This window comes from Ovis aries, chromosome 20 (assembly GCF_016772045.2).
Source record: "Ovis aries strain OAR_USU_Benz2616 breed Rambouillet chromosome 20, ARS-UI_Ramb_v3.0, whole genome shotgun sequence".
Classification (NCBI taxonomy): domain Eukaryota; kingdom Metazoa; phylum Chordata; class Mammalia; order Artiodactyla; family Bovidae; genus Ovis; species Ovis aries.
Window position 1 is genome coordinate 46,561,127 of NC_056073.1, and position 24,830 is coordinate 46,585,956.

A 24,830-nucleotide genomic window follows, 5' to 3' on the forward strand; every position below is an offset into this window, starting at 1 on the left:
TTTACCACTAGGGCCACCTGGGAAACCACAAATATACGTAATACACATAAATGTATATATACATAAATTGCATCACTATTATATCTTAGAGGTATTGTAAGTAAAGATCATTAAAACAAGTAAAGGCTGACTTTCTTGGGCTACGCAAATTACTGGACACTAACATACCCAGCGCCCTCTGAATAATCTTTAAATTCAGAATTCTGCCGCTACCCCGGCTGCATCTCTGAGGCTGGCCAGCCTCTCTCCACCTGTCACACACGCCGCCTTCGGCCCCGCCCTCATTAACCCCGCCTCCTGCGTGTTGGCACGCCCCCCGCATTCAGCCAATAGGCGGTGACGTTTGAGGGAGCGGGACGTCCCTCTCAGCCAATGCAGGAGATCCTTGCTGACTCGGTGCCGCCCCTTGCCAGGAGCTCTGCCGGAAAATGGCGGCGGCCGCGGAGCTGACGCTGCTGGAGAAGTCTCTGGGGCTGAGTAAAGGGAACAAGTACAGCGCTCAGGGCGAGCGCCAGGTGAGAAGCGGAGGCGGCGCGGAGCGGGAGAGGGGGACGGGAGCGCGGCCGGCTGAGGCTGGGTAGCGCCGGGCCGGGCAGGGGAGGCGGCGGAGCGAGGATGCCGCCCGGCTTCTCCTCACGTGTCTGCTCTCCCAGTCTTCTTCTGCGGCCCTGGCTCCCGGAGGGAGTGGAGGGAGCGAGAGGAACCTGCTCCGCTCGCCCCGAACTTTTCCTCCTGCCAGACTGTCATCATCGCGCTCTGGGAAAGCGAGGGGGTCCTCGGAGAGCCCTCGGGTTCCCGCTCTGGGAAGGCGGAGGTTCCTTAGAGAGCCCTCGGGTAGAGCAGGCTGGAGGCCCCACGTGTGCGTTCAGTGACAGCACTTACTGTAAACAGTACCTTTCATTCAGAATTCAGCATCTACCTCAGAGAGCAAACGGGGTGCGGAGTCCACCGTGCCAGGCCGGGAGGTACGGGGGTGGTCGAGGCGGCCGTGCCCCTCCCGTCCCCTCCAGAGGGTTGGTTTTCAGCGGAGTGGACACATTTTGCAGCTATTTTGGTTACAGTACTGAAGAGTGCTGCATTGCGGCGTGGACGGCCGCAAGATCCCTTAGTGGAATCCTGTTCTAAGGTCTGATCAAGTTCCTTGTGCAACGTGCTGAGATCTGGGGGGAAGTTCCGCGGTCTGAGGTGACCTAGTGAGGCATAGGAACTCAGATTTCTAAGGGCTTTGAAGGGCTTCTGTGTTTTATAAAGCGAAGTGGTTGCGGAGGACGAATGACTGTGTTAGAGGAGGGGACTGTAGGAAAACCACTTTGGATTATATAAGGTTTTTGCCCCTTGAAGATTTTTTTCTAGATGAACTTTTTTTTCTTTTCTGCCTTCTTCGGTTCTCCTTTTTTTTCCTTTTTCTGGCTTCTTCGGAAGAACCGAAGACTGCTTCCATCTCCGAAGCAGTCGTGTTGTACTTTTTACAAGTTAGACTGGAGTCTAGAAAGGGTTTCCCAGGTGGCTCACTGGTAAAGAACCCTCCTGCTAATGCAGGAGACTCCGGTTGGATCCCTGGGTCGGAAAGATCCCCTGGGAGAGGAAATGGCAACCTGCTTCTTGCCTGGAAAAATCTGTGAACAGAAAAGCCTGGCAGGCTACAGTCCATGGGATTGCAGAGACTCGCACACAGCTGAACACACTCACAGGGTCGGACATAGCTGAACACACACACACACACACACACACGAAAAGATGTGTGACTTGCAGAAGACCAGCCCACTGACTGGAGCCAGAGAGACCTGCTTTTTCCTTTTTGTCCGGCCTCCAGCTGATTCCTCTCCTGCTGCTGCTTCTCTCTTATTTGTTTTTTTTTTTTTTTTTCCCCCACACCCTTGCCAAACATTAGTCCTGCCTTCAGGGAGTTTACCATCCAGCACGAGAAAAAGTCATGGGGGCTCTTTTTAAGCAGAACAAAATAGTTACTGGAGAAGGCAATGGCACCCCACTCCAGTACTCTTGCCTGGAGAATCCCAGGGACGGGGGAGCCTGGTGGGCTGCCATCTATGGGGTCGCACAGAGTCGGACACGACTGAAGCGACTTAGCAGCAGCAGCAGCAGCAGCAGCAGAATAGTTACTAAGTGGAGGAAAGCACTATTGATGAGTGTGGAAGAGAAAGTTAATTCTGACTCTAAAATGAGTTTGGAAACTTCATGAAAAGTTGGTGTTTAAAGTGTATAAAACTAATAAGTTATGTAAGATTGGGTAATTTGAGGTAATAAGTAGAGCAATGTGATGGATGATGCAATACAGGGTAAACCCAGAATTATAGTTGGAGTCCCAGTTGTGAGGGCTGTGGAGTTCAAAGTGTGGTTTCTTATTTTAATTTAAACATTTTTCTTTTTTTTTTAAGCAGAGGGCAGCTATTGAAGGTTTCTGTTGATGTGTTTGGGGAAAGGGATGATGACCTACAATAAGATTCATTCATTTTTGGGGGGAAGACAACTGCCAGCAATTAGCTAGCAGTAAGGCATTCTCTGCAATAATATCAATAATAATTAAAATTTCAAAACAATCCAGAAGTGCAACTCTGGGAGAACCGTTGTTAAATTATACTACATCAGCACATTGAGATATTATTTATGTAGCCATTGAAAGTGATTACTTTGAAGATCATGGAACCTTAAGATGAATGTGAAATAGTACGTGTCCCATGATTGCAACTGCATAAGGTTTGTCTGCTTAGACTGTGTGAATGAAAGAAAATGAACTTTCCAGCCAATTGTACTTCATTGAAATCCTGACTCCCCCATCACAAACCTGGTGACCTTGGTTCTTCATCTGTGAACTGAGGATGAAATTACTTGCCTCTTACATCTTAGAAGATGTAATGATTAGATGAGAAAGTAACCAGGAATTTTTTACTTCCTGTGATGGGGTTGTGGATAATTTATTTTTACAAATAGTTCTCTTTAGAATTGTCCTTTTCCTCCCAGGCTCAGCAATTGTGAGTTCTTTTCTTTCCTCTTTCTCTCTGTCCTCTCTGTTCCTTCCTTCCTCCCTCCCACCCTCTCCCTCTTTCTCTCTTTTCCTCTTTCTTCCCTCCCTCCCTCCCTCCCTCCCTCCCTTCCTGGAAGCACAGGCGTCTCTTTATCTACCATAAAGTGCTGGAGAAGGAAATGACAACCCACTCCAGTATTCTTGCCTGGAGAATCCCATGGACAGAGGAGCCTGGCAGGCTACAGTCCATGGGGTCACAGAGTCAGACACGGCTTAGTGATCAAGCCACCGCCATAAAGTGCAGACAGTCACATCAGGGAATGGAACACTGGCAGCACCCTCAGCGAGCTTCATATGTTTACTTTTTAATGCATTTTTAAAGGAGATTATTGGTGATCTTAGAAGTGATGGTTTCACTTGAGGGTAAAGGCAAAAGTGAGAGTTCAGGGAGCTAGCTAGTGAATGGAAATAGCTGGTGAGGGAGTGGAAGGCTAGACCGCCTCTGGTTACTTCCTTTATTGTTTAGGAGGTAACCTTTGAATCTGTACCCATAAAATGCTAATCTTCCCATATACTTCACAGGGTCTTGTTGACCCAGGTTCGAGTGTGAAAGGGCCCTGTATAGAGTAAGTCACTCTTGAGTTCAGGAGACTGAGAAGAGCAGGAAAGAGCAGCTGTCTTCTGAAAATGTCCCCTTGCGGTTTCCTGAAGTCCGTTCGATTGTTTGCTTGTTCTTTATAACTGGTCAGTCTCCCTATTGGTGATACTTCCCATTTTCTTTTAAATTTCTCAAAATACTTTGCCTGGTTGTGCATCAGAAACTTTTAAATTAATTAGCAGTGTCTTAGAATCTGATCCTTTGTATTGCTGTTATAATCAGGAAAACTTTAAAAAGCAGAATTGTTTTTCAGATGACTACTTGAAGCCCTGACTTTATTATAGACTTTTACTATCAGTGTACTCATTCAGAGTTGCCCCCAAATTGATGAATGTGCAATCCATGGCAGCAAAATCACCATCACAGTCCATACCATATAATGAGTTAACTAATTAGTTAATGACATAACTAATTATATTAGATCGAATGTCCCTTAAACCAGGCTACAACTCATTTGGTGTTTCTAGCTGTATCAACATGAATTCAGTGTTCACTACAATTGTTTCTTGGTTTTGTTATTACAAAGTTGGGTTTGTTTAAGCATATTTGTTCACCTTGCTAAATAGGGTGTGGGTAATCTTGATTGAAATTAATGTGGTATTATTAGGATTTCCATTTTCTATTTTTGTACATATGTAGTTATAAATTAGGTAGAAATATCATTACTCATTTTTGCAATGTTACCACCAGTTTCATGACATCAAGCAACTATTATCAAATGTAAACTAATATAACTGTTATTTTCCTGACTTGGATTTGTATATAATTTAATATCTTCGTGCATGCATGCTTACTTGCTCAGTTGAGTCCAACTCTTTGCGACCCCATGGGACTCTAGCCCACCAGGCTCCTCTGTTCATGGGATTTTCCAGGCAAGAATACTGGAGTGGGTTGCTATTTCCTTCTTCAGGGAATCTTCTAGACCTAGGGATCAAACCTGTGTCTCCTGCCTTGTCAGGTGGATTCCTTACCACTGAGCCACCAGAGAAGCCTATTTAATAACTTGAGTATTAAAAAAAAAAAAAAAAAAAAAGCTTAGGATTTAGAACTTAGCAGTTGTGATGGTATTTTAAGATTTTTTTTTTCTTTCTGTTTAAGATTCCAGTTCTTCAGACAAACAATGGTCCAAGTCTAACGGGACTGACTACCATAGCAGCTCACCTAGTCAAGCAGGCCAACAAGGAATACTTGCTGGGGAGCACGGCAGAGGAAAAAGCCGTGGTTCAGCAGTGGTTAGAATACAGGGTAACTCGAGTGGATGGACATTCCAGTAAAGATGACATCCACACTATCCTGAAGGTATGGCGAGACTTGTTTTCATGGGCTGACGTGTGTGAACTATGAATAGCCAGGATCTGTCTTCCCTGAGATGCAGTAACTAAAGCTCTTGGTCTCTTTACCGTTTCCTCTACCTCGGGATGCTTTATACCAGTTACTATCTTTCCCTGTTTGTAGCTGTTGCTGCCTTTCCCTGGAACAGATTCTGCCCGCCCCTCAGCTCTGGCCTCAGCTCAGATCCCCTTCCTCAGTCACATCCTTGGCTACTAACACTTTCTCACACAGATGCACTTTCTTGTTTAAATGCTTTTCTTCACTAACATCCTGTGCCTTTCCTTTGTAGCACTCATCACAGTCAATAATTATAGCTTTTTATGACTTTTTCTTTTATATGATTGCTTGATACTTCCCCCAGTCAGTAGTTCTGATTCTCTAAGCAACAAAGTACTTTCTTAAAGGAAAGAAGGAATCAGAGTTTGAGGGGGTTGTAGTTTGAGAAAAGCCTGTCAGATTGATGTGAGAATTCCCGTTTCCCTCCCTTGAAACTTAATGCTTTAGGATTTGTATTTTCTTTCTAAAGAAATCAAATTAGAATTAAAGAATCTATTGTTATAAAGTAGAAACCAAATATGGCTCTAGAATTACCAAGAATGAAAGTTTCTAAATAAAATTATTTTTGTTACCTATATAAAAAAGCAGTTTTTTTTAAAAAAGCTTAACATTTGAAGGAACGTTAGACATCACCCAGTCAACCACATCATTGTAGGAATCCTTTCTGTTTCCTAATTTTATGCCAATTATAAATTGGTAATGTAAGTTGTACAAGAAGAACTCATAGTACTGAAAGCTTTTCATGTATCATTCTGGGCGAAATGGTTTAAATTCTGTTCCTGACAGATACCATCAATAGAACTGGTAGAAAATAAATTCCAGATCTTTTTCCTTTATAGGTCTATCATGATCAACTATCCTTTTTTTTTTTAAGTATTTTTGTTTGTTTGTTGTTGTTTTAATATTATTTATTTTTTTATGGCTGGGCTGGGTATTTGTTGCCACACCAGCTTTCTCTGGTTGCATCGAGCAACTAGTTTCAGTGAGCAGGCTTCTCGTTGCAGTCGTTTCTCTTGTTATGGAACACAGGCCTGGCGGCTCAGGAGTTGCAGCTTCCAGGCTCTGGAGCACAAGCTCAACCTGGGTGGCGCACGGGCTCAGTTGCTCCAAGGCATGTGGGATCTTCCCAGATCGGGGATCGAACCCATGTCTTCTGCACTGGCAAGCAGGTTCTTTACCACTCTGCTACCAGGGCAGCCCTCTCAAGCCCATGAATGCGCACTTATATTCTCTCTGATGGTCCTGTTAGTATTCTGTCATGCGGTTGTGCCAGCATTTAGCCTGTACCCGTGTAATTACCAGACTGTGGCTAAATATTTTACCGCATTCCGTTTGTTTCCTTTGGTTAAACTCCTGCAAGGGAAATTGTTGGACCAAAGCTATATACATTTCTAAGGCTTTGTTGCTCATTTGCCTTCCAGGAAAGTGTTTTATTGTAGTTTGACAGTATATGATGACTGAGGCCTCTTCCACAAAAACCCCTGCTGACATAGATGTTACCCCCTTTCCTCCTATACCACCCCAATTTCATGACAAAGCCAAAAACTGATAAGTCTTGCTATAAGGATATTGTAAAAGTATAACTCGCTAAAGTTCCATTTCAAGTTAAAACCACAGTGGCTCAGAGCTAAGATAATATGTAATTAAAAACAGGCATTGGGCTTCCTCCGTGGCTCAGTGGTGAAGAATCCATCTGCCAATACAGGAGAAACAGGTTGGATCCTGGTCCAGGAAGATCCCTGGAGTAGGAAATGGAAACCCACTCCAGTATTGTTGCCTGGAAAATCCCGTGAACAGAGGAGCCTGGTGGGCTACAGTCCACAGGGTCGCAAACAGTCGGACAAGACTAAGCACGCCCAGGAAGATCCCTCATGCTGGGCAGCAGCTGAGCCCATGCTCCAGAGCTACGGAGCCCACATGCCCCAGCTGCTGAAGACTGTGTGCCCTAGAGCCATGTGCCGCACCTAGAGAGGAGCCCCACTCTCTGTAACCAGAGCAGAGCCCGCACAGCACAGCCAAAAATGAATAAAATTACTTTTTTTTAAAAAGCAGCCAGTATGATACACTAACATTTGGATCCAGATGAAGGATGTGTGAAAGTCGCTCAGTTGTGTCTGAAACTTTGCGACCTCATCGACTGTACAGTCCATGGAATTCTCCAGGCCAGGATAATGGAGTGGGTAGTCTTTCCCTTATCCAGGGGATCTTCCCAAAGAATTGTCACTATTAATCTGTTTGGCAGCCCTCTGAGAGCAATGTCTAACCAAATAAAGAATATCAATGAAGTGAAGTGAAGAAGTGAAAGTCCCTCAGTCGGGTCTGACTCCTTGCGACCCCATGGACTATAAGGTCCATGGAATTCCCTAGGCCAGAATACTGGAGTAAGTTTAATAGTAGTTACACAGAAAAATCAGATAGAACTCTGATGCCAGTTTGGCAGTGGTATCAGAAATACTTGTTTAAAAAATATATATATAATGAATATCAGACTTTAGTTCTTTTCCACAAATATTTTGAGTGTGAAATTCTGTGTTTTAAATTTCAGAATTCAATTTCTGAAAAATCAAAATTTCTGAAAATATTGATTTATATCACTAATCAGAAAAATATTAACTCTTGATAGTTTTTGAAACTCCATTGTAAAGTTTTTATAACTAAAGAGTGTCACCTTGAAAGAGTCTTTATAACGAAAATGTGCTGTGCCGTGCTTGGTCGCTTAGTTGGTGTCTTTGTGACTCCTGAGACCCCATGGACTGGAGCCCTCCAGGCTCGGCTTCTCTGTGCATGGGATCCTCCAGGCAAGAATACTCGAGTGGGTTGCCATGCCCTCCTCCAGGGGATCTTCCCAACCCAGGGATCGAACACAGGTCTCCTGCATTGCTGATGGATTCTGAGCTACCAGGGAAGCCCTAACTAAAACATAGATATGGAATATTTTAAGGATATATACACTATACAAAGCAGTGTTAAGTTATTATTTCAGATTCTTTTAGAGATGGTTCTTAAAATTAATTGTAGATTATTTTATTCTTATGCTGTATCAAACTTGTTTCATACGAAGACATTAGGAGGGAAAAGCATTCCATCCGACAGATTGCTAGGGGATTAGTGATAGCCTGTGCATACCTTTGTGTTTTACCTTCTCTGCCCAGTTTTATTTTGATTCTTACGCATTTGTTTCCTGTCTATGTACATGTTTTTTTAATGTCATCATCTGTACCACCCCTTACAATCCCATATTCATATACAGTTTTGAAAATTACTATCTTTAAATGAAGGCTTGGGCAAATTCAAAGAGTTCAGATTCAATTCAGCTAACATTTACTGATTACTGAACCACTGTGTGCCAAGCATGTGGCATATGATTTGAGAATGAAAACAAACTGCTCTCTCTGCAGCTTAAGAAGTTTTTCTAGAATGATTACATAGGAATGTTAATCAGCCTTAATAAAGAAGGAAATTCTGACACAGGCTGCATCATGGGTAAATCTTAAGAATATTATGCTAAGTGAAATAAGGCAGTCACTAAAAGACAAATAATAGTACATGATTCTGCTTATATACAGCATATACAAAATTCTGTGAATAAAATTCATAGAAACAGAAAGCAGAATAGTGACTCCCAGGGCCTTGGGGATGAGAGAAAGGGGAAGTTGTTTTAAAAACTACAGAGTGTTTTCTGAGATGAAAAAGTTCTGAACATTGATTGCACCACAGTGTGGATACCCTTAACATTAAGTGAATTATGCACCTACAAATGGTTGTGGTGATAATAAAAATTTGATTAATTTTAACATGTTACATGTATTTATTCTCAATTAAGAAGTTAGAAATATACATATATTAAAAAATCTAACAAACCAATACATTATAATTCTCTTAAGACGTAGGAATTGTTGAGCTTTTTATATTTCAATGGAGAAAATAAATCTAACATGAGCATGATTTACAAAATGTCCCTCCATCTCCCCAAAGAAACAGTTGGGGTCTTTGAAATTACCACAGATGGCACTGTGAATATCATTTTCTAATGTTTTCTAATTTCTTTAAAATGAAATAAGATTAATAATTATACTGCTTTTCAAAATGAGTTGATGTATGATTTGTGATTTCAAATAAATTTCTGTTATTGTCAAAGATTGGATTTATTCAGTGTCAGTGTTTTGCTTTCTAATAGCTTTCTAAATGTTTCAAATCAAATGTATAATTAAGTTTATTGTTATTGCTTTTTAAATTAACATTTTGTTATTTGTTTTTCTAGGATCTTAATTCATACCTTGAAGATAAAGTCTACCTTACAGGATATAACTTCACATTAGCAGATATCCTGTTGTATTATGGGCTCCATCGCTTTATTGTGAGTATTCAGATAGTTATTGGCTCTTTTTGTTCGCAGTGTTCAGAATGCCTTTTTTTTCATTTGTCTTGAATTTAAATCAAATTTGCATTTTCACCTTATCAAATGAAAGGGATTATTTTTATATAAGGTACCTTAAGCAAATATTCCTTCCTTCCATGGATCCATCACACAGAGGAGCTTCCTGTTGACATGCGTGGTTTTGTTCCTGTTCTTGGTCTTACTTTTCTTTGTGGCTCCTTCTCTTGGCACCCTTTGGACTTGGTTGTCCTCCTCACCTGGACCCCGCCATCACCTGTCCTCTCCTGCTTTTGTACCCCACCTTCTGTGCGACCTCCGTTTTTACTCCAGTCTTACCCCCTGGTCCCATTGTTACCTGCAGTAACTCCGTTTCTACCCTTTTCACAAGCCTGTACACTTTCTTCCCCACCCCGCCTAGACCGCTGGATGTGTAACTTGAATCCTTAGCTCTTGGTTAGTCCAGATGCACGCGTTCAGTCCTGTCTCCATACTGAGCTGTGTCAGAGAAGTCACACACAAGCTGTCCTTAAGAAGATGAGCGTTTCTCCCCTCTAATTAAAAAAATAAAAGGCTATAAGGAAGTGTGACTCTTGCAAACCAGTGCTCATGTTACATTCTTCTCGCCGTGCCTTATCCAGGTCATGCAGTAGGGAGAGCAGGTACTCCGAAGGAGGGAGCTTGGGTGGAAATCTTTGCCAGCAGAGTGAACAAGCTCCTCATTGCCTAATGTACCAGCTGCCAGGCTATCTCACTGATTCTAGGCGCCCACAAGGGCCTGTGGTTCTCAAGCCGGTTGGAAGTGTTTCATTCAATGTCGTGTGGGAAAACGAGGCTTCTGGGAGTTCCCTGGTGGCCGAACGGTCACTATTCTGGTCCTGCGGCCTGGGTTCAGTCCCCATTCGGGGAAACCGAGATGCCACAAGCCATGTGGCTCAGCCAAAAGTAAGGAAATGCAGTAAAGCTTCAAAACACCCAGAAACCTGTCAATTCCACTGACAGTGCTCAGTGATCCCTGCCTATTTATATCTCTGTTTTGAGATGTCTGTCCTCTTTATATGGTTACAATATTATGATTAAGGCCCTCATGCTCATTTTTTCTGAAACAAAATTGACTGGAATAATATGTAAATCACGTCACCGTCCCTTTGGGTTCATCAAATGAGTTCACAACCGAAGCCTCCACTCTGCTGCACACGCAGGCAGGCCACATCGGAGCAGGAAACACCTTCTCAAGGAACAGGCCTCACAGACGGAGCCTGTGCTGTGGCCGTGTTGCCCTGTGGTGTTGAATGACACCCCTGCTGAGTTGGGTGTAAACATACCCAGGTGAGAGGAAAGTGATTTCCAGGTATTAATTTCAGGCAGGGTCGATGGGAGGTTCAGATAGCTCCATGCTCAAGTTCATCCCATAGCTGTTTGTTGTTCTTGGCTGTGTGTTTGTTTTTACCCTCATATGTTCCTTCATTTCCTTGTTCACATTATTAAATACTTTATATGTAATCAGCGCAATCAGCACCATGCCTGAAACAGGGAACCTTCAAGTCATCAAATGGTCCCGCTGTGTTTTGTTTCAGCGCGAGCCCGCTTTTTAGCTGTGGCCGAGTCACTCCTGAGATCTGGTCTCTTAATTCCCTCTGGGGAGCATTACGTTGTTCCTCTGTTGCACTGCCAGTTCCTGTGGCCGTTTGTGATTAGCCCAGTGACTCATTGCTCTCTCGAAGTGATTTCACCAGTACACAGCAGCCCCCATGAACAGGCTGTTACTCGAGATTATTAAAATCCTTTGTAACATTACGTGCTGCTCAACTGTAAGATTGTTATCAATTGAAATACAGTTGTTTTGGAGTTTAGAACACCAGTGGAGGTATCATTCTTTTAGAAAGAAAGTTAAAAAGAAATAGCTACCGAACAATCCAGGAACGCCAGCTATAAAGAGTGTCCCAGGGGCAGCGTGGAGTCTGCCAGAAAGCTCGCAGACCGGCATTTCCTCTGATCTGGAAAGGGTCGCTCAGAGTGTTTCTCACATGTCTTCATGGAAAATTAGTGACTAAGGAAATTATCTGTTTGGCCTTACAGTTCAAACTGGTTATAGAGCGCCAGTGTAAATAAGAAGGAATGGTTCACTAGGAAGGCTGAACATCACTGCAGACACACTGGCATGCAGGCCAGTGAGAAGCAGGAAGTGTTAACTAGAACAATCGCATTGTGTTTCCCATTATTAAAACAAAAAGGAGAAAGAAAAATTCAGCTAGAAAGGGATGGTGGAAAACCAGTTATAAGTGAAATAGCTGATGGGGATCCCACCCCGAAAGTTCTAAAAGAATGTAAGTTTGGTGAGAGTCAGTATGTTTTCCGAAAGGATAGTGGTGGTAATGAAACCAAAAGTTTAAATGTAACGTGAGCTTCCTGGAAACAGGTTGTATTCTAGCAAAATGTCCTGAGGGAAAGTGAACAAATTTACATTCTCTAACATAGATCATCTAATTAAAAGAATCAATTAGGAAATGTTAGTAGAAACTTCAGAAGCTCTTGGAATAAAAATTACGTGATGCTGTGGGTCTGCTGTCTTCCTGACACTGGAGGCTGGACACTGCAGTTTTTAGGTGGTGACCTCCTGATGCTGCGTGCGCTGGTGTGTGTGGCGCTCCTCTTGGGGAGCAGACCTGGTGGCGGTGTCCGCCAGCCTCTGACAGCTCGGGCTCTTCTGAAGTGCTGACTGTAAAACAGACACCGCCCTTCCCCCCACGTCAAAACTTGGGTGGACAACTTGAGCCTGGATCAGACAAGCCTTACTGCTTGGAAATGCCTTCTTTGTGCATTTTAATTCATTCTGAACAGGAACATCTCACAAAACAGCTGAGTAGAGGCTTTTTAAAATGAAAGAGTTCTGAAATTAGTCAGATTGTAAGCAGTCAAATTGGACTCACCATATGTGTCAACAGCTGACGTCAAATCAAGTTGGGGTAATACTTGCTACTTCTGTTTGCTTTAGCTATCAGTACAGAGGCTTGCTGAAGCTGGTTTTGAATTTTATTATGTATATATGTACATATGTATGTGTTTGTGTGAAACTGGGCTTCACTGGTGGCTCAGATAGTAAATAATTTGCCTGCAATGCAGAAGACCTGGGTTCAGTCCCTGGCTTGGAAAGATCCCCTGGAGAAGGGAATGGCCATCCACTCCAGTGTTCTCGCCTGGGAAATCCCATGGACAGAGGAGCTTGGCGGGCTACAGGCCATGGAATCACGAAAGAGTCAGACACAACTACAGCCTATCAGCAAAACAGCAATGAATAGCACTTTGCATATAGGATTTAAACCGGAAAGTGAAATGTTATGTAACAGTAGCAGTGAGACTCTCACTGCTAGTAAACTGGTCCAACAGAGATAGACATTTGACATCAAAGATGATGTTAACAGATCAGATATTAGTACAATTGTATCCTAATGTCATGAAGGCAAAAAGGAAGGCCGGATGACTTCTATCCGCTTTTCTATTTAAATTGCCTGGTAGTAAACATGAAAGGAAAATACAAGTTCAATTAAACATTTATTGAGAAAATGCTACCTTTATAATATTTTCTATTTGGTAATAATTATCAAATGCCAGAGTGATTGTCCTTCAGTGTTGCTGAACTGGTGCCTTAGGAGAGTATCTGCCTGTGGACACAGGTATACACGACAAGCAGATGGCTAATGGGATTGCAGTCCCAGAGGGTGACTGAGATTTTGTGTGTTTGTGAACATTCCTAGTCAGTTTCATGGAGACTCGCAGTGTGTTAAATACATGAACTAATAACAGGAGAAGGAGCTGTACCGCTCTTGCGTGGTCTGTGGCTGGCCTGCCGGCCTCTTCTTGCCTGACACCTCTTCATGATCCAGTCCAACATTTGGCTCAGAGAAAAGGCTTCAAGTTGCCTGCACTGGGGTCTGAGCCCAGTGAAGTGATCGGGGGTCTGACCCACGGTGTTGATTGCATCTTTCCCTAACCAAGTCTCTGGGCCTCCTGGCAGCGGGATAGTCAGTTCTGAGAGCTGCTGCTGCTGCTGCTAAGTCGCTTCGGTCGTGTCCAACTCTCTGCAACCCCATAGACGGCAGCCCACCAGGCTCCCCTGTCCCTGGGATTCTCCAGGCAAGAACACTGGAGTGGGTTGCCATTTCCTTCTCCAATGTGTGAAAGTGAAAAGTGAAAGGGAAGTTGCTCATTCGGTCCGACCCTCAGCGTGGACTGCAGCCCACCAGGCTCCCCTGTCCATGGCATTTTCCAGGCGAGAGCACTGGAGTGGGTGCCATCCCCTTCTCCCGAGAGCTGCTACATCCTCTAAAGACCAAGTTCAGCTTGACTGCAAAGAGAATTCAGCATGCCTGTTGTTCATCCGAGGCACACACCCTGGAAATAGCCCTTCCTTCTTCTGTTAAGCAATAATTACTTAACAGTAAAAGAGTCATTGTGTATTTCTCCAGAGTTTAGTAGAAATCAGCAGCTGTCTGCACGTTAATATACAGCAGCCATCCCGAAATGTGTGTATGTGCATTTGTAGATGTGTATGTATATGAGTTTACCTTGTATTCCCTTGTTAAGTATGTTAGATGCCGATAAACCTTCCTTATTTTAGGTTTGCGAAAAATACTGGAGAAAGAACCATATCTTAGTCTCTCAGAAGCTATTCTCTTCCTTTTCAAAAAAATTTTTAAAAAAAACCCTCTGGTCTTCCAGATCCTGACTTAATATAGACTTTTCATTTGTTGAAAACTTGAGATTTTGCTCAGAAGCACGTCTGGTCTTGACGGGAATATGAAAGCCTGTTAAACAAAGGGAGAGCTCGTCCAAGTGGCTGAGATGGTTCACTCCTATCTGAATAGGTTGGCTGTGATCCAGGTGGGAGGCTCCCCCCAGTGTCTGTCTCCCACTCGAGTGATATTGAAGCTGCACTCGTGTAATGTCTGTGTTGTGTGTGTTTTCCATCTCTACTCAGGTTGACCTGACAGTTCAAGAGAAGGAGAAATACCTTAACGTGTCGCGCTGGTTCTGTCACATTCAGCACTGTCCAGGCATTAGGCAGCATCTGTCTAGTGTTGTCTTCATCAAGAACAGACTATATACTAACTCCCAGTAGAAGCCTCCCGCGCCCCGCCCAGAAGAGGGAGTAACCCATGTCCAGTGGGAAGTGTGTTTCAGACCAGAGGACTGACGTGAACTGATACGCACCCATTCTCTGTTTGTTGAAGTTGGTAGAATTTAAGTACAGACTCATGTCCCAGCGTGTTGTCTGTTTTTTTTTTTTAGTTGACATTTTGCAGTTTTTTTTAATGTAAAACTTCAGCTGCTGTCAAAACTTGAGTTGAAATCAAGTTATCAATTATCTTGGTTTTTAGAGATATAGATGAAATTTCTGTTAATAAAAGTTGCAAATCAGTGGTTTAATCTTAAAAAAAAAAGTCCTTCCAGGGATTGATGTATTTGACTGGTTATTGACCTCTTTCATCTTGTAAAACTCATTTTCCCCTTCTGCGTGTTTCTAGTAGTTTGTTGATTAACAGCTAGAGTAAATTGTCGCCAAGGAGACAAAAGGGGAGACAGATGGATTTGTCTTCCGATATTTATGTGAGCCAGTAAAGGTGGTTGAGAAAAACCTTTTTTGTTTCTTTCTTTCCTGTAGTCAGTATTTATTGAAGTGAAACCAACTGCTGCTCTGCCCAAGAGGGAAATGGGATAAAATACGTTCCCTCAAGTTAATGGTTCTTTTGCTGGCCTTGGGCGTATCGGAATGTGCAGCAGCTAAACAGGGACGGGACATTCCCACCATCCCCCTAATTTTGGACTCTGCAACTACTAGATTTTTCTAAACTATTAATAAAAACCAACACAGAAAGGCTGCCTCAATGCCCTAAAGAACAAAAACTCACACTTTATTAACAAACCGATATAATTTATAACTCTTAGCAGCTGAGTCAATAAATAATCAGTGATTGAGAGCTACAGAGCTTACATTTACAAACTGTAGGAAAAGCGGAGTCTTTGGGCACTTTATTGTGATGTAATATTTTGGTGTCCCCTCCGAGTCCATAGAATACAATTCAAAGTTCAAGTGCAAAGAGCAGAGACCTGGGAAATGTCCATCACGTCCTTTTGGCTTCGCGCTGCTTTGATCACAGACTAGCTGCATGCGTGACCTGAAGCAAATCAGGTAGCCACGTTTTCTTAATATGTAAAAATAAAATGTAAAAATAAAGATGACTCTAAACTCTGAGGATTCGTGGAGACAATGTGTGTGGAAAAGCCTTAACATGCAGCCCCTGGCTGTCGGTAAAGGTTTCCCTTTATAAGAGCCCCACCCCTCCTGAGTCAAGACAGTTAATGGGCAAGAGTGTTGAGTATACTGGAATTTGTTGTGTAGTTGCTTTTTGCGACCCCATGGACTGTAGCCCGAGAGGCTCCCCCGCCCATGGGCATTCCCAGATAAGGATACTGGAGTGGGTTGCCCTTTTCATCTCCAGGGGATCTTCCCAATTCTTTATCCCTGAACCACCAAAGAAGCCCTTAGATGAAGACAGTTTATACAGGGTTGGATTTCACAGCTCATTGCTACTTGGAGCATTTTTAATTTTTACAAAGTAGCCTCTGTATTAGAAACTGTCAACTTATATTTGCATATTCAGAGACTGGAGGGCTCAAGTTCATCTTGGGAGTTTGTGAACCACAGAGGTGGGCTTGCTCGGTCTGACTTTTCAGGTGAAGCACTCCCCCAGCTGGGTCTGCTGTAAGCCTTCCACCTTAAATTCAACTACAGCGAATCACACTTCCCCCTAACACTTCTCTGGTCTCCCCTGGACCCGGGGAGGTAAGCAGGACAGACAGGATAGAAGAGAGATGGGCTAGCCAGCCCTCCCATCCTGAGCATTTCATTTTTACTTCAGTGTAGGTCCGCTGTGAGGAAAGGGGCGGAGGACGCCTCTTTGCTGAATGGACCCTCTTCCCACTTGTGCCTTGTGAGTCTTACCCCTCTGGGCTTCCTTATATCTGCTAGTCAGTTCTTCTTTGCAGAGTTCAACGTTGCTTCAACAGGTTATCACCAGGGAATTCCCTGGAGGTCCACTGGTCAGGACTCGACGCCTTACTACCGAGGACTTGAGTTCCATCCTTGGTCAGGGAACTAAGATCTTGCGAGCCCCACAGTGCAATCAAATGAAAAACAAACAGGTTCTCACGTACTACATGCCAGGATGATCTTGGACAGTGAGAGGATGGCAGAAAAGAGAAAAACCTGTTACCCCAGGTGGAGATTAAATGATGCTCTTAGCGTCTAAATTGAAACCATTCAGTTCCCTTTAGGCTGCTGGGCTTCTGGTCATCTCCGTCAGGCACTTCTCTGCCTGAAATGCCCATTCGTTGATAACCTCTTCCGTATTCAACTTTGTCATGTCCTGAAAATCGGGTCCATGCTGACCACCCCATCTGCCCCACCTCCCATTCTGGCACTGAACGTCACTGTGCTCTTTTTGATCGCCTGTCTCCCACCAGCTGTACTTTTTGCAGCCGTCAAAAACAATGAGTGGCACATAACAGTAGATTCTGGGTGTGTTTGTTGAAAGAATGTAGTATTAAGTACATCTTGAGCTAACCCAGAAAAGTGTAAGTGTGAATTGCAATTAGGTGCAGGTGGATAGCAGAAAAACCAAGGGACTGCTTTTGTTCTCATGTGAAAGAAGATAGTCCATAGTTGCTGGTAGGCATCCAGCTGCTGCTTCATACAAAACAAGTGGTTTCCTGTTTTCTCAAGTTCACCTCATGGTCCATGTTGGCGATTGGCTCCAGATTAAGTCCATGATTAAGATCCTGAGAAGGAAGCCAGGAGGAAGGACAAGAAGACTCCTCTCCCAGCTGAGTCAGTTCATTCGAAGGACCTTTCCTGGAAGCCCTGTTCAACAATATCTATCTATTTTCACGACTTTGGTCCTCCCTGCCCGGAGGGAGGCCAGAAATGTAGTTCTTCAGGGCACACATCGCCCGCCAGAGTAAAACCTGGGCTCTGTCAGTGAGGGAAGGGAAGAAGGGATGGGTAGGCACAAGGCTGTCTCTGTCACAGCGAGCAGGCAGGAAAGTCTGTTCTCACATACTTTCAAGGGGTGCTGAGCAGCTGGCAGCCTCTCCAAGAACGCTTTACGTGCTGTTTCTGGAATTTGTTTACAGACGATTGGATTGGAAACTCTGTGAGGGCAAGTGTGTAATTGTGTCATCCCCAGAGCCTGTGGATTCTCTGAAAGTAAATAGAAATAATGAGACAACCGTAGTCATGTCTGTGTTCTGGGCTCTGTACCAGGCCCTTTACAACATACACACTATCTCATGTTAATTTAGGAACCGTGGCAGAGGCTGAGACTGACCGACATGCTGATCACCCAGTGAGACCACAGCTGGCCTGAATGGCAATCATACAATTGCAGAATTGGAGGACATCACCTGTCATCCTTGCACACACTGGGGTTTGAAGTGATTTGTGGAGCTCTGTGGTTGTCAGTCCCTGGCAGGCAGATACTATCCCAAGATGGTAGGAAAAATGACCTAATTTAAATTATCCCATCACTATCCGCATTCAGCAATAAGATCATTGCACTGAGTTGTTTTTTTTTTTTTAATCTGTGTTTGGCTGCACTGAGTCTTCATTGCTACGTGTGGGCTTTTTCTAGTTGCAGTGAGCAGGCGCTAGGACATGCAGGCTTCAGTGGTTGTGGTGCTCAGGCGTAGCTGTCCCATGGCATCTGCGATCTTCCCAACCAGGGATCAAGCCAGTGTCCCCTACCTTGCAAGGTGGATTCTTAACCACTGGACCTCCAGGGAAGCCCCACACCAAGGAGTTTTAACAAGTGTGAGCATTCTCATTTTCACTCCCCGTTAAGCATATAGGTCCCCCATTGACTCCACCCAGTTAAGTCTGAAGCCATGGTCCCCACAGTCTTCGATGGGCACATTAGGTCTCCTTCAGGGACCGAGGCAAGGGAGGTCGAAGTGGAATGAATGGGCAGATCACCCTCTCCTGGTGCTAAATGTGAGAGCCCTGGTAAAGTCCTTCCAGAAAGGCTTCAAGATGTGTTGATGAAAGTTTAAACAGAAGTATTGTTAGGAAAGAATAGAACTTTAACAATCAGTTAAAGAATAACAATCAGTTAAACAATTTAAGAATAGAACTGTAACAATCAGTTACACATACATCACACCAAGAGATGAAAGACACAGTTCTTTGACAAGGAGTCAAATTAGAATGATTACAAAGTATAGCTCTTTCATGTACGTATATTTTTTCCTATCATTTGACTTCATTACTTAAAAAAAGAATCAGATGTTACACAAACTTTAATATTAATCTAGCTTTGGCAGAGATGTGGTGGTGTCATGGATTTGAGCATTTAGCTTTCCAACCCCAGAGAGCAATATTTCTTCCTTCTCTCCATGATTGGATATCTGTTGCGACCCATTACCAGGGCACTAAATTTCAAATTCTCCATGCACCTGAGTAGGCCGCTACATATCTGGCTATCTTAATTTTTGTCTTGATTTATTGAAGCTGAATTACATTCCCAACTCTTTCTGGAGCTCTGGGTGAATTTTACTGCAAAAGCAATGGGGGAAAGTTGCCATCATATATCTCTTGCTGGGCAGAGGTTCTCGGTACACAAGGGGCTCCTCATCCCACTCCTCCACGTCTTAGGTCTGGATTTATAACACTGAAGCCCAGCTCCAGGGTTACATACAGGCATATCCGAGATGAGATGGGGAATTTGATTTTGCAATAATGATTACTTGTTGCTGGAGCCCATATTCCTGCAGGCTCTGCCTTATTCTCCCTCCTGCTGATGAATAAAACTAATTCCAACTGCTACCTTACCTAGCAAAACTCATCTTTCACTTATGAGCGAGACCAAAAGTAGGGAGACAGGAAGTCAGGAGATTTTGAGATGCTGGCCACTTTTGCTTCTGTGGCTCAAGGGTTTCTTCTTCCATTAGCACTATTCCTTTAGGAATATTTTCATGTTTTAAACTTGCGTTTCTTTGTGGGGAGAATGAAAGCACCGCAGCTCTTCCAGCCTGCCGAGTTAATGTGATGGCCCATCCGTGCTGTCTCTTCCACTTCAGAGAGGCTGGGTCCCCAGGGCTAGTGAGCTGTAGGAGGGATCCCACGGACTAGGCTTGCCATTTCTGCTGAGGGTCATCTGTGCTTGAGGCCTTGCTCTGGATAATTTTTGTCCCCCACCCCGAACATCATCTGCTTGAGAAATTTGTGCCTGGCAGGCCTGTCTGTCCAAGTTAAGCTTGAAATACAATAGTCAGACAGCTAACCTGACAAGGCATTGCTCTAAACAGCAAGGCCCCAGGCCTGCTTTGCACAAGACCACAAACTTCCAGCCATCTGATTACAAATTACAAAGTTTCTTTGGTGCAGTCCACGAACTAGTCTGTGCAAAAATGGGTTATCCTTCTTCCACTAGCCCAGTTTTTCCCGACCTCCTGCAACACACATACAGTCGTTCACTCGTGTCTGACTCTTTGTGACCCCATGGCCTCTAGCCTGCCAGGCTTGGCTCCTCTGTCCATGGGATTCTCCAGGCATGAATACTGGACTGGGTTGCTGTTTGCTTCTCCAGGGCATCTTCCCGACCCAGGGATCAAACCCAGGTCTTCCTCATCGCAGGCAGATTCTTTATCATCTGAGCCACCAGGGAATGTATAGCCCTCTGGTTGGCCTCACCAGCTCTGCAGTTCCTGACTGTTGGACATTTGACTCAAGCCTCGTGACTTGTATGAAAGGACACTGGAGTTAACTGTCACTGTCAGAAGTTTGGGGCGTAGACAACAGACAGCGGCATGAATGCAGTGGTTCTCAGGCTTGATCGTGAGTGGTAATCACCGTGGGCTTCCCAAAACACAGATTGCTGGGTCCCCATTTGAGTTTCTGATTCAACAGCTCTGGTGTGACAACCCCACCACGAGAACCACCTGTCGGAAGCTTGGGTGCCACAGAGCAGCTGCACTTATCCACAAGCGGGTTCTCTGGTTTTTCACATCCGAGTCCAGTTTTCTGGAGGTGGGCCCAGTGTGCTGTCGGAGCATCCTGACTTCCCGTCGGTTGTCTCTGTCCCAACAGCAGCTTCATAGCAGCAGCTCTCACGGTAAAGCACTGCACGTTCTCAAGTGACGGAGCTACGCTGACAGCAGCCCTCAGGGCAACAACCGGGATTCGGTCCAGGAAAGCTCAGAACTGTAAAGCTGCTCCTAGAAGACAGCTGATACCAACACGCAGAGCGTTATTTCACAACACACCTGCCTCTGGGCTTAGCATGCCAGAGGCCTTTCCAAAACTTTATATGATCAAGACACAGTAATATTAAGTATATTACCCCTGCTAAGCTGTTAAGTCGCTTCAGTCGTGTCTGACACTATGCGACCCCATAGACGGCAGCCCACCAGGCTCCACCGTCCCTGGGATTCTCCAGGCAAGAACACTGGAGTGGGTTGCCATTACCCCTAAAGACCATCTAATATTTTCTTTCTTTTCATCAGTTTCTTTCATTTTTAATTTGTTAACCCACTTCAAAAATAGGTTCTACTTGTCAAAGGAAGTCACAAGATCAATCCAGACTGACCGACCTGGAAGGGGAACAAAGTCCTTCTCTTGATGGCAGAGCAGTGTGCTGTCCCGAGTATACAGGGCAAGGAGGAAGTGTTGTAGACATGTTAGAGTCTCACCCAAGTTCTCTAATCATGAGTTTCTGTAGTTAAAAAATGGGTATTTTGGTTTTAAAATTATTTTTTTGGGGGGGTCACGTCTTACAACACATGGGATCTTAGTTCCTCAACCAGGCATGTAACCTATCCCCCCTACATTGGAAGCACAAAGTCTTAACCCCAGGACCAACCAGGGAAGTCCTGAAAATGGGTATTTTAATATTTCCTGAAATAGATTAATGTGAAGATTGAGAATGTGGTATGTTATGTGTTGTCGTTGTTTAGTTGCTCAGTTGGGCCAACTCTTTTGCGACCCCATGGATTGTAGCCCACCAGGCTCCTCTGTCCATGGATCACCCAGGCAAGAATACTAGAGTGGTTTGCCATTTCCTTCTCCAAGGGATTGTCCCCACCTAAGGGTCAAACCCTCATCTCCTGCATTGCAGGTGGATTCTTTACCATTGAGTCACCTGGGAAACCCATGTTATGTGTGATAACAGTTTATAAATCGTAAAGTGCAAAACATACACGAGACATTATAATGGTGGCAGCTAAAGGCAGGCTGGAAGAATGAGCGCAGATTATACAGGGCTGTAAAAGAAGATGCAGGAGGTTATTGAAATAATATTTATTGAGCATTTGGTATGTTCCAGGCACAGTTCTAAGTACTTTACAAGTTTAATCTTTTTTAATCATTACAGCTTTATAATATGGATATTTTATAGCCATTTTGTAGAAAAGGAAATTCAAGCAAGTGGCACAGCCAGAATTTGAACCCAGTTCTGTCTGATTCCATGGAGAAGGCAATGGCACCCCACTCCAGTACGCTTGCCTGGCAAATCCCTTGAATGGAGGAGCCTGGTAGGCTGCAGTCCATGGGGTCGCATGCATTGGAGAAGGAAATGGCAACCCACTCCGGTGTTCCTGCCTGGGGAATCCCAGGGACAGGGGAGCCTGGTGGGCTGCCGTCTGTGGGGTCGCACAGAGTTGAACACGACTGAAGCGACTTAGCAGCAGCAGCAGCTGTCTGATTCCAGAGTGTTAACTACTGCACCTGGAGCTCTTCTATCGCTTATCTCCTAATCAGTTGGCAATTGGAGAAGGGGAGGAGCAGCTACCCCAGAACCACTAAATCAGAATTTGGGGAGGCACAACCCGGAATGTTCACGTTTAACTCCACATTAATGTGGGAGAAGCGATCACTCATAAAGAGGGAGTCCGAAGGCGAATCCAGCCTCTGTGCCCCGTCACCGAATTAAACCTTGGAAAGAGAGTTTTGGGTGAAGTAGAAAAAACAGCTTTAAAACTGTGTGTCCCAACGTGGAGGGGGTAGTGAGAGTTTTATAGTAATGGTTCAAACACGGTGTGATCAGCTCGTGGACACTCTTCTGATGGGCTGGTGATGAGGTAAGCGGGAGTCAGCATCATCAACCTTCTGTTTTCAAACCAGTCTGGGGTCTACACATGCTTGTGGGCAGCTTTCAGTTAACTTCTCCCACCTGGTAGGGGTTTCAGTATCTGCAGAAAAGCTCAAGGACATTGTTCTGTGTATCCCTTGATGGGGAACCAGCGCCCTGCCCCAAGGCTGCACTATTTTTTTTTTTTCTTTTGGTCTCATAGCTTGCAGGGTCCCTAGTTCCGCAATCAGGAATTGAACCCAGACTACAGCAGTGAGGGGCTACCCTGAGAGCTCAGTTGGTAAAGAATCCGCCTGCAATGCAGAAGACCCTGGTTTGATTCCTGGGTTGGGAAGATCCGCTGGAGAAGGGATAATTTATCCATTCCAGTATTCTTGGGCTTCCCTTGTGGCTCAGCTGGTAAAGAATCCGCCTACAATGGAGGAGACTTGGGTTCAATCTCTGGGTTGAGAAGATCCCCTGGAGAAGGGAAAGGCTACCCAATCCAGTATTCTGGCCTGGAGAATTCCATGGACTGTATAGTCCATGGGGTTGCAAAGAGTCGGACATGACAGAGCGACTTTCACTGTCTATCTACCGCAGTGAGAACACGGAGTCCTAACTACTCGACCACTAGGGAACTCTAGACATTATTGGTTCTGTTAACTGTTCCTCTCTTGTCTCCACATCCCCTCCCTTTACTAATTAACAACTGTTTGAACCTGCTCCTTGGAACTCAGGGAAGGTCATGGAGGCTGAATGAATTCTATTCCCTGTAATCAAGAAATGGGGGCCACCAAGAGGTTTTGTGCCCAGGAACCCCACAGGGTCCTGCTAGATATCAAGCCTGCCCAGGTTTTTCAGTCGTTCAAAGACACTAAGAGACAAGCTTAGAGAGGACTTAGTCTTGCGGGTGCAGAAGGAAACGAGTAAGAGAAGTGCCTAGACGTGCGGAGGATAATTAAGGGCTTTAAAAATAACTATGTTTTCTGGAGGTGGATGCCAAAGGGAGGGAAATGAAAAGTTAGAAGCCTGACTCAATAACTTGCAATAAGCCAAGTTCACATTCTGTTTATGAATTCATCTATTTTATGCCTCTTTATTTCCTCTGCTAGAAATTCCTAAGTTCCATCTTCACCCCACCCCACCTAACACCTCATTTCAGATCTGAAGACACAATACACCTCCTCTGGGAAGTCTCTCCTGACCACCTCCTGTCCCCAGGGGTCCCAGCTGTGCCGCGCCTCCTTCCACACTATCGTTTATAACGCCCTAGGTTGTAAATTGTGGTGGCTAGAGAAGCCCTTGAGGGTAAGCACTGTGCAGGAAGAGAGGAGGGAGAAAGGGAGGGATTAAGAGATGAGTCTTAGAAACAGTGGATGAATATAGGAGGTGAAGAAGACACTGTCAAGTTGTACTGTCCTCTCCTTTCAACAGGCAGGAAGACTTGTTGAGACTACAAAATGAACTTTATAAAGTTTACCACACAGCCAAAATCACAGCAGATGGTGATTGCAGCCATAAAATTAAAAGACGTTTACTCCTTGGAAGGAAAGTTATGACCAACCTAGATAGCATATTGAAAAGCAGAGATATTACTTTGCCAACAAAGGTGCGTCTAGTCAAGGCAATGGTTTTTCCAGTGGTCATGTATGGATGTGAAAGTTGGACTGTGAAGAAAGCTGAGCACTGAAGAATTGATGCTCTTGAACTATGGTGTTGGAGAAGACTCTTGAGAGTCCCTTGGACTGGAAGGAGATCCAACCAGTGCATCCTCAAGGAGATCAGTCCTGGGTGTTCATTGGAGGACTGATGCTGAAGCTGAAACTCCAATACTTCGGCCACCTCATGTGAAGAGTTGACTCACTGGAAGAGACCCTGATGCTGGGAGGGATTGGGGGTAGGAGGAAAAGGGGACGACAGAGGATGAGATGGCTGGATGGCATCACCGACTCGATGGACATGAGTGTGAGTGAACTCCGGGAGTTGGTGATGGACAGGGAGGCCTGGCGTGCTGCGATTCGTGGGGTCGCAAAGAGTCGGACGCAACTGAGCAACTGAACTGAACACAGCAGCACTAGATTCTTGTCAGCACTGGATTTGTTTCTTCACTACAAATCAAAGCACCCTAGCCAGAAACGGTCCCTTCCATAATTACACGCGTTTTCTCTTAGCCTACAGAACAACTGGTTGAGATTTTGTAAATACAGATGCCAAGAACGGACACTTTTTGCTTTTTACATGGGCATGAATGACTCAGAGAAGTGATTTGGGCAAACTAATCTCTAGACCTATTTCCTCATT

General features: G+C 44.5%; 1 protein-coding gene across 2 annotated transcripts; it reads left to right on the forward strand.

The window, feature by feature from the left end:
* Nucleotides 1–408: 408 nt before the first annotated feature.
* On the forward strand, nucleotides 409–24,752 carry EEF1E1 (eukaryotic translation elongation factor 1 epsilon 1). Of its 2 annotated transcripts, none has more exons than XM_042237500.2 (4): nucleotides 409–515; nucleotides 4,740–4,940; nucleotides 9,292–9,387; nucleotides 23,964–24,752. In XM_042237500.2, the coding sequence occupies exons 1-4, from the start codon at nucleotides 429–431 to the stop codon at nucleotides 23,991–23,993; spliced, it is 414 nt and encodes a 137-aa protein (XP_042093434.1). In that variant the 5' UTR covers nucleotides 409–428; the 3' UTR covers nucleotides 23,994–24,752. The 2 variants fall into 2 exon arrangements, with proteins under 2 accessions (XP_042093434.1, XP_004019189.2); XM_004019140.6 differs by lacking the exon at nucleotides 23,964–24,752 and adding an exon at nucleotides 14,384–15,658.
* The last annotated feature ends 78 nt before the right edge of the window (nucleotides 24,753–24,830 follow it).

Excerpts from the sequence above, each read along its gene's own strand:
- EEF1E1 (XM_004019140.6), top strand. The coding sequence starts at position 429 with ATGGCGGCGGCCGCGGAGCTGACGCTGCTGGAGAAGTCTCTGGGGCTG. Across the intron at positions 4,941-9,291 it reads ACATCCACACTATCCTGAAG|GATCTTAATTCATACCTTGA; the intron begins GTATGGCGAGAC and ends TTGTTTTTCTAG. Across the intron at positions 9,388-14,383 it reads ATGGGCTCCATCGCTTTATT|GTTGACCTGACAGTTCAAGA; the intron begins GTGAGTATTCAG and ends ATCTCTACTCAG.